This window comes from Dunckerocampus dactyliophorus, chromosome 2 (genome assembly GCF_027744805.1).
Source record: "Dunckerocampus dactyliophorus isolate RoL2022-P2 chromosome 2, RoL_Ddac_1.1, whole genome shotgun sequence".
NCBI classification, from domain to species: Eukaryota; Metazoa; Chordata; class Actinopteri; order Syngnathiformes; family Syngnathidae; genus Dunckerocampus; species Dunckerocampus dactyliophorus.
Window position 1 is genome coordinate 33,207,653 of NC_072820.1, and position 9,379 is coordinate 33,217,031.

At 38.6% G+C, this 9,379-nt stretch overlaps 1 protein-coding gene across 4 annotated transcripts; it reads left to right on the forward strand.

Annotated features, from left to right (window-relative positions):
* The first annotated feature begins 82 nt into the window (after positions 1–82).
* casp7 (caspase 7, apoptosis-related cysteine peptidase) lies at positions 83–9,098 on the forward strand. 4 transcript variants are annotated; one of them, XM_054768887.1, is made up of 7 exons: positions 83–183; positions 306–428; positions 3,827–3,978; positions 4,054–4,182; positions 5,473–5,648; positions 5,716–5,854; positions 5,920–9,097. In XM_054768887.1, exons 2-7 carry the CDS (start codon positions 313–315, stop codon positions 6,144–6,146), a joined length of 939 nt encoding a protein of 312 aa, XP_054624862.1. In that variant the 5' UTR covers positions 83–183; positions 306–312; the 3' UTR covers positions 6,147–9,097. The 4 variants fall into 4 exon arrangements, with proteins under 4 accessions (XP_054624862.1, XP_054624863.1, XP_054624864.1 ...); XM_054768888.1 differs by having other exon boundaries at positions 89–183; positions 312–428; XM_054768889.1 differs by lacking the exons at positions 83–183; positions 306–428 and adding an exon at positions 2,226–2,340 and having other exon boundaries at positions 5,920–9,098.
* The last annotated feature ends 281 nt before the right edge of the window (positions 9,099–9,379 follow it).

Sequence of the window (9,379 nt, forward strand, 5' to 3'; positions counted from 1 at the left end):
TTCCAATATGGCGGCGGTGCATGCGCATTTAGATAGATATGGCCAACGTGATTTTACGTGGCGCGATGACGCAGTGACGCACCTTGGAGACTCCTTCAAACTTGACTGCAAAACTTTTTTTTGTTGTAGGAAGTGAAACTTCAGAAAGAGACAAAAACCAACAACCTGGTTATTCTACACATTGTAAGTTCAATGTAACGTTGCGACAGCTACTCCAAAACCACACCCAAAGCAGTCACTCTTCAGTTGTTAATATGAACGTACAACTACTAAGTTTGCTAAACCGATGCTAACGGGTGTGCTAGCGACAGAATGGCTGGAGAACCTGCTGAGAGGACGGAACTTGGAGCTGAAGATGAGGAAGAAGAACAGACGAGTGACGAAGCAGACGCCAAACCTGACCGCAAGGGGAGGTTTCTACTTTTTGGGTGAGTGGATACCACACAAGAACTTTCACTTCCAACATTAGTCAACCTCAATTGCGTGCACTTTCAGTGACAATGTTGTATTGCGACGTGCCTATTTATGCTAATCTCCGCTTGAACACAAGATGGCGCTGCACTCTCTTTCACGAATGCCATAATTACAATCGCGGTAAAAAGGTAGTACAGTACAGAAAATACACTATCAATGTGAATGAGATTCAAGCCAAAAAATTAAAAATGTTTTATTATTAACAAAACAATATTTTGTTATTTTTAATAGATTTTTAAACTATTTTTAAAATAATACTTATGTATGACGCCTGCAGTTTTTGTACCTATTTAAGTAAATACAGTCGCCACATTGCGGTTCAAATTTTGCAGCTTCACTGTATCACGGTTTTTAAAAAATATATTAATAAATCATGCTGTTTTGTGGTTGAATATGGATTAGTTTAAAAAAATGCATATTTAAGCAAATGTTATGTATTTTTTGCCCAAATTAAGCATTTTCAAGCATAAAAATGGCAAAATCAACTAAAATAAACTAAACTAAAACTAAAAGCCATTAAGAAGACACATTCAAATTGTAATATGTAGTATTCTACACTGGTCACTGGGTGCCAGTTGTGTCAGTGATGTTACTGTAATGTTCAGTGAGACACACAAGCATCAGACATGATCGGAGGAACAACAGGCTTTTATTGCAGGTTTTGAATTATTTCACAACAGGCACAATAATAACGACATAATCTTAGTAATAATAATAATAAGAATGCTATTAATAAGAAGGGCTACTGTTGCGGCCCTAATCTACTCAACTCTGTACCTGCGCCGTCACTTCCTGTCCTCCTCATGCCGGGAACACGAACACACACAAGCGCAAGTCGTATTTATGTTTTCAATGTCTTATTTTGTATTATTATGTCTACTATATTGGGCAATACGAGTGTAAACGTGACTATAGGGGGTGTTATTTAACTATGAAAATATTTGATTTATAAATCAGGAATCGTACTTCGTGGAAATTCACTTATCACGGTCAGGTCTGGAACCAATTAACTGTGATCAATGAGGGATTACTGTATAGGCTAATCTAAAAAAACAATTAATTGCAGTTGCACTCAAAATTATTCAGCCTGCATTGTACATTCTGTTTTTATTTGCAAAATGTATACACAGTGGTGTGTACTAAAGCAGGGATGCCATTTGTGGCCCATAGCTTGTTTTTTAATGGCCACTATTTTTAAGGGTTACTATTTATTTTTTAAACTGGCCGTTATTGAAAGAAAATGCAGTGCAGAAATGTAATTCATGATGCGTTCATATACAGTAGTTAGTTTATTTTTTTACCTTATTTAGTTAAATGAGAGGGTCATAACTTCCATAAATATGTATATATTAATATTAAGCTGTGCTCCTTCCTACTCCTTTTTGGCATGTTCAATTGTGCAAGTTTAAGCAAGTGATGTACTTCGTGTTCGAAACAAACTAAACCATTAACATTATCATTACCATTAATTCACCCTTCGCTTTGACGTAATTCTGCAAACTAAAACCAAAATAAATGACAAAGTATTGATAAAGTAATACCTCTCGACTGACCACTATCCTTGTTGACCCCAGTGTGAGGTGCAGGGCCCTCGTGTCAATAGGCCTTTAGAAAGCACTGGTGCGGTGGCGAGGTTGCTGACTCAGGGAAGGGGGCTCAACAGTAGGCCGCTCTCCCCCCCCACCCCGCCCTCCTACCACCACCGCCACCTCCCCACTTCCGTCCGTGGGCACCCACCGGCCCAGTCGGGTTCTTCATCCAGCACAGAGAGCATGTCAGTATCCTAGCACTCAGCCAAAAAAAATAGCTGGAGCAACATACTCTTTTGCAGATGCAGAGTGGCGTAGCGCTTAATGACGAACCCAGGTAAGACACATGCGCCCTCCTCGTAGCGCCATGCCCTGCCCACCGCAAACTGCTCTTTGCCCACCCTCGATTGTTTGGTACAGTATGTTGGCACAATTTAGAGGTGGGAGGGGGTAGGGCGTCAAATCACATGTTTGATAGAATAGAATATGACCGGGGGGTGGCATTTGGGCGCCAGCCATTGTTGACCCCATGACCAGGCTCTTCTGGAACACGCCGCCATCTGGACGCATCTGCCAAAGAATGTGAAAACATGGCAGCCGTGTGAGGAGAATAGTCACGCAAACTGTTCCTCTATGCAGCTCTCGGTTCTAATCTTCAACTTTTTAAATATTTTTTTAATATCCAAACTTGGAGGAAATGTTTGAGGAGTCTATTTAAGTTGAGGGTGGACTACCGCAACCAAATTTGGCCATCAGGTTTATGCCTTATTGGAACACATGTACTTTTTGGTCTCTGAGTAAGTCGTTCTTTTCGCTTTGTGTTACATTAGAATGATTGGATGTGTTAGTATTCACATTTTTCTCACATTTAAATACACTACAGTTGTAATTGCTGTATTTCACAATTAGTTTTTCATAATTTTGTTCCTTCAGTTCTAATTATTTGTAAGTAGCTTGATCGTTTTTGACTGTTATTATTACTATTATTAGTTTATATTTACCGTATTACATATTTCCTCATTTTGTGGACAGGGACATTTATTTCCTCAACCACAGAGAGAACCAGGTGTTATGAGTAAGGCTTATATGTTTACTAATGCAAATATTAAATCATTTGTTAAATCATATTTCTTACTTAACATAATATATCACAGTATAATATCTGTAATAATACATATAATTATTCTATATTTATATTATATATTAAATTCTATTCTATAATTATTAGACAAATATTCAATGACTTACGGAAAATTAGTTAAGCCCCAAAGATGTTTTGCTTGATGGCAGCCGTATTTTTCTTGTTTATATTTTACAGACGTGTGCTTGTCAGTTCCCTAAAAGTGTGTACAAAATTTTGTTCTGATTTGATGAAACACCCTAAATTTGAAGTTTTGTAGGGCGCATTGAGCTGTATGAAAATATTAATTTCAGTCTGAGTTATAGCGTTTAATAACAGTGCTTGTGGTAAGAAGATAGTAGCACAGGCAACACAGGAGCGGTGCATGTTTTGACAATTTTGCTCTTCAAACTCTACTGTCAACCTGAGCTTTAAAGATGGCATGTCTGCAGTATGCCTGTGTTGTGGTAAAGACGCCTAACGATGGGACACATAGTAGAAGCCATTATGTTTCTTTGAGGTATGGTGTTTATTTATTGAAGGGGACACCGGGCTGGGCATGGTGTATTATTGGAGTGGACGAAATCTAGTGCTTTGTACCAAAGCAAGTATTAGTATTTCAAAATGGATTGACACAGATGATGATAGTTGAGTTGTGGTGGTCAAAAAGTGCTTCTCATGGTGTTTCTATGACTCTTTTTAGCAAGAAGAATAAGGATGGCCAGACGCGGGAGCAGGACTACTCTTCTGAAAGCCATTACAGAATTGTCTCACCAACATTCCAGTATAAGATGAGCCACCGGCAAGTGGGCAAGTGCATCATCATCAACAACAAAAACTTTGATGAAAAGACAGGTAAGGCAAACATTTTATAAAGTGCATCACGTCAATATACGTTCCTTTTAAAACACACCAGTGTGTCCCCGACAGGGATGAATGTACGCAACGGGACAGACCGTGACGCCGGCGAGCTGTGCAAGTGCTTCAAGAGTCTGGGCTTCGACGTCTTTATCTACAACGATCAGACCTGTGAAAAGATGGAGCGTCTCCTCAGAGAGGGTGAGGGGAAAATACATACTAGCATGAATAACTGTTTCATTGTTGGTTAGCAAGATTACACACAAAACTACAAATCGATTACCACAAAATATAGCAAGGGAGAACCTGTAAAATTTTGGTTGAAAGTGCCAATTGAGGACTTTATGCTGTTACAGTCTGCTTGTATTGAGGCCAAGTAGGGCAGTGACCCCCTAGATTTCGCATATGATTGAAATGCCCACTTTCTGTATCCACTTTGTATTGCACATTACTGCCACACACAGGACTGGATGAAATAGTATCACCCAGTTGGCACGGCCTATTTTTAAAAATTAATTATTAAACTAGACAGGTTCATGATTGTGCTCTACTAATTTTTTGACAATTGTTGCAAGTTTCATCATATTTGATATTTGATTTGATCACATTTGATTTAAAGTTAACACTGTTTTTAATGTCACTCTGGAACCATTTTTAACCAATTTGGAAAGTTTTTGGATCCCTGCTTTTGCCAAAACCTTCGTGACGCTCACCAGTGTCACTCAGAGTTAAGAGGTTTTTAAAAGTTACTCACACGTTTTTTACCCAAATGACAAGAGATGTCAGATTTCCCTGCTGAAGGAATCTTCTATGTTAATATTTTTTCCACTTAATATGCATTTTAATTACTAATTAGATTTTTGTTGAAAGTTGTGTTTGCATAACGCCACCATTTTATTGAAAAAAAAAAACACCCAAAAAGAATTTTACAGTTTTACATGGAGACCCTTTCCAAACATCAGCAGAGACACTTACCATTTTAGTAGCAAGGCACCGTTGCAGAGAACAGTTCAAGGTGTGACATTTTGCTGCATGCTTTGAAAAGTAGCACCATATGGTGGACATATATACAAAATAAAAAATGTGAGGCAAATTGAATTGGCTAAATTGAAATGGTAACATAACATGTTGTATTAGTTGATGCTAAGATAAATGTGGGATCAAAAATTGCACTTTCAATGAGAAATTTTTTTGCCTCAAAGGATGAATTTGTCTTTTTTTTTGTTGTTGATGTTACCAGTTAAGGCTAATTTAAGAGACAGAAATGTCAATTCTAAAATGTTGTAAAAATAAATATCACATATTTGAGCCAAAATGGCTTGAAAATAAATAAAAACAAACAGAATGGCACAAAACGGCCCTAGGATCTCTTAGGTGTCAACAATCAACTGTCTTCTGCATGTTGACCACAAGGGGGTGCTACACTTCTTGAATTGCACATCAAAAATACATTTTGTTTAATAAGCCCAAGTGTGTGTTTGTGTGTGTTAGCCTCAGAGGAGGACCACAGCGACAGCTCATGTTTTGCCTGCATCCTGCTAAGCCACGGCGAAGAGGGCATGATCTACGGCACCGACGGAGCCATGCCCATCAAGACCATGACCTCGCTGTTCAGGGGGGACATGTGCAAGAGCTTGGTTGGGAAGCCCAAACTCTTCTTCATCCAGGTAAGACTACTTCTCATAGATGAGGTGTCACAAGTTGGTGATAAACCGGTATCATCGGTATCACCAGGCTTGTCGGGGTTCTGAGTTCGACGACGGCATACAGACTGATTCTGGTCCGCCAAACGACACCTTGGAGACAGATGCCAATCCAAGACATAAAATCCCAGTCGAGGCCGATTTCCTCTTTGCCTACTCCACCGTGCCAGGTACAATTTCCCCACACAATCTGTGAGCTGTCGCCACACTTCTGCCCGTCCATCTTCCGTCCTAGGCTACTACTCGTGGAGGAATCCCGGCCGCGGCTCCTGGTTCGTCCAGGCGCTGTGCAACGTCCTCAACGAGTTCGGCAAGCAGCTGGAGATCATGCAGATCCTGACACGCGTCAACTACATGGTGGCCACCAGCTTTGAGTCGTGGTCGGAAGACCCGCGCTTCAGCGAGAAGAAGCAGATCCCCTGCGTGGTGTCCATGCTGACCAAAGAGCTGTATTTCAACTGACAAGCGCCTTGTTGTTTTTCAGGGGACTGACGGCACAGTCCAAAGAAGCATTCAGGGATAACTAATCCGGCCTTGTTATCGGGCCTGAAAACGAGCACTTCATGTGTTAATGCTGAAACCTCTTCATCCTCCTCCTCTTCTTCAGGTTCTATTCTTCACAGCAATGGCGTCACATTTGATCGGAGCTTTTGTCGGCAGGCATTGTGAGATATCCATGTTCTTCTACCATCATTTTTTTTTATTTCTTGCTGATGTGCTGCCAGTTTGTGTGTGTGGGGACCTCTTGTCCAAATACTACAGTATGCTATTCTGCCCAAACTAACTAACTCACTAAGCTGCAAGCCTCACAGTGACAACCACAAGTATGCTTTACATCCTTTTCATGCACTTTGACACAAAAACTTTTCTTTTTAAACAGGTAATTGTTTTATTTTCTCAGAGACTCTTTGATGGGCCTCAAGCTTTAAAGCACTATGCTGGCAAATCCTCAGGTTCATTCATGTAAGTGTCGCGTTTCAAACATTTTCTTACTGCGTACATCATGGCGAGAAGTGTCAGCTTTTGCTATGTCAAGTCCACAATATTCAAATGACCAAAACATGTCAATACCTTGCTGGTTTTATTAGTCCATTTAAAAGCGACTACAAAACAATATACCGTTCTGTAGGGGTGTCACAAGACAAGATGATACATGAGATTGGGTCTCCGAGACGAGTTTTTAAACTTAACTTTTAAGAAAAGTACAATGAAAAAAATATTATAAATGTATGACAATATATTACAATCTACTAGTATAACTTCTACTCAGCACTCTGTATGTATTTTACTGGCAAAAGGGCTCACTCCATTCATGTCGTTGTTCTATGGAACCAATGCACCAACGTGCTGAAATCAATGCACAGAATGAACCCTCGTCAGATGAGGAAAACAGCCACTCATGCACATGTATTGTGCCTGCAAGATTAGCGAGTTAGTTTTCAATTATCGTGTGATAAATGAATGTATTTATTATCGTCCCAGGACTAGTGCCCACAAGACAGTTTTTTCTGAATGACAAATCTTGTCATGTTTTCATCTCGCGAGAGCTTGTGACGTGATATCTTGTGACACCCCTACCGTTCTGACCCAGATAGAAAATGGTATGTGATGAGTGAAATATGATTTAAATACCAAAAATTTTAATTTTGGCTTGTACAATATTTTTCCAAAAACGGGTCTTTAAAAAAGGCATCATCTCATATTCAGGGTCGTCTTATATTCATGTCAATACGGTTTATGCACGGTAAAAGAGTCCTATAGATGGACGGATGGATAGATAGATACTTTTGTTCATCCGCAACAGGAGAAATTCACATGTTCGGAAGCACACAGAAATCACAAACAATACAATAACATTAAATAATATTTAGAATTTTTTTTTTATCATTTATTAGTTTTGTCATTTCATTACACTCCAGTAAGACAACTTGAAGACATTTAAAAACAACTAAAATAATTGATTTACTCAACATAGCTCATCTATTTTACATTTTTTTATCTGAGCTTCAATTTGAAAGAAATTGGACATTTTCTGAACTAGCTAGAGCCCACTTTATCATGTCTTGTAGTACCACTGCCTGCCCGTAGAGGCATCATTGAGCTACCGAGTTGATAGGACAAGTACTGTAACATGTAAGCTGCGGAATTTTATTGATTTTTAGCCATTTGGGCAAAAGATTAGCAAAGCTTTTTTCAAACCATGACTACTATGTTAAAAGTATATGATGAATTTGCGGAAACACTGCCCACTACGGGTGGGGAGGATAAATGACCTGTAGCTAGCCTTTTCAAATAACTGAGAAATTGTTCCTTTAAAAACATTAAACACCTTAATTTTAACTGTGAGTGAGTGGGAAATTGATAATTTTATACGATATAGCAAAAAAGGACACTTGTTTGAGCGCCATGACAGTTTGTTTATGTCACATAACAGAGGCAGCTATGACTGATGACAACACGTACACAATTATTCACACATTTTTATTTTATTTTATTTTTTTACAATTTTTACACAATTCAGTGCATCTCAGCAATGACAACAAATGTATTGATCCCTCTCGACACATGGATCTCTGATCAGTGACGTGCAGAAAGAAAAGGAGTTTTTATTTTTTTGGAATGCAATTCGGGGTAGGGTATTTATTTTTTCGGGGTTCCATTTTAAATGCTTTATGGTGTTAATGCTGTTGTCCTCACAGATAGATTTGAAACAGATTTGGAGAAATGCATGCCTTCATTTACGAACAAAAATATACTATGAACCAATGTTTCAATTTGAAAGACTGGAAAAAAAAACTCAAAGAGAAGAATGCTTATGTTAACACTTTCTTGTATTAAACATGAATTTATTGTGTTACCAGCTGAGTACATTTTGTTCACCATCACCAAATTTGGTGCAGTCTTTGTGTTATTTAAAGTGTTGTACTTGTTGTCCAAATTAGCATTTAGCATTGTGAAGAATGTCAGATGAGATGATGATGCACATGCCCAACAGCATCACCCCTCATTCCTGTCCATCCTCCTCCTCCTCCTCCTCCTCCTCCTCGCCTGAGCCTGGAGCAGGCTTGTAATGTATGTATTGCAAGTACACCCACAACATCAGGCACACCTGCACATGGCCTCATTTATTTCACAAAAAATGTCAGCTTGTAAAAACATATGTATATTTTTTTATTCCACTTTTACCCCTCTGAAATCCAAAATAAAATTTAAATAAAAAAAGCTCACGCTCAATGTCCTCGGGACTAAAAATGTCAAGCATCCAATATACTTCTGTAAAAAAAAATATCATAGATTAACATTTTTTCCTCTTTAAACAAGTCTGTGTTTTAAAATTCCTCAGCCTGTATTAAATGCTAATATTAATCGTTTGAATATGTAAGAGATGTATCAAAAAAGGAAATAATGCCAGTGCTAATAACAATATTGTAGAAATGAGCTAGCAGTTGCTAATATTTTTAAATGACGTCTACAAATAGTGTGCAAATTATGAAGTCGCTTCTTAATACGCTGTTATAAATGACTGTACTTGTATGTTAGCAGATGTGCGTGCCAAATAGTGATTTTGTAGTGATCCCTTTCCACTGTTTAAAACGATTTATGAAGGGGTTATTGCAAGATTAGCTGTTAATGAACCGTCTATTAACACTCAGTATATGGACACTGCTTTTTGAAAAATGATTCCCATGTGTGTT

Bases quoted from the DNA above. Each gene is read 5' to 3' on its own strand.
- casp7 (XM_054768887.1), top strand. From the start codon at position 313: ATGGCTGGAGAACCTGCTGAGAGGACGGAACTTGGAGCTGAAGATGAG. The intron at 429-3,826 runs GTGAGTGGATAC...GACTCTTTTTAG, and splicing joins GGGAGGTTTCTACTTTTTGG to CAAGAAGAATAAGGATGGCC. The intron at 5,649-5,715 runs GTAAGACTACTT...CGGTATCACCAG, and splicing joins CCAAACTCTTCTTCATCCAG to GCTTGTCGGGGTTCTGAGTT.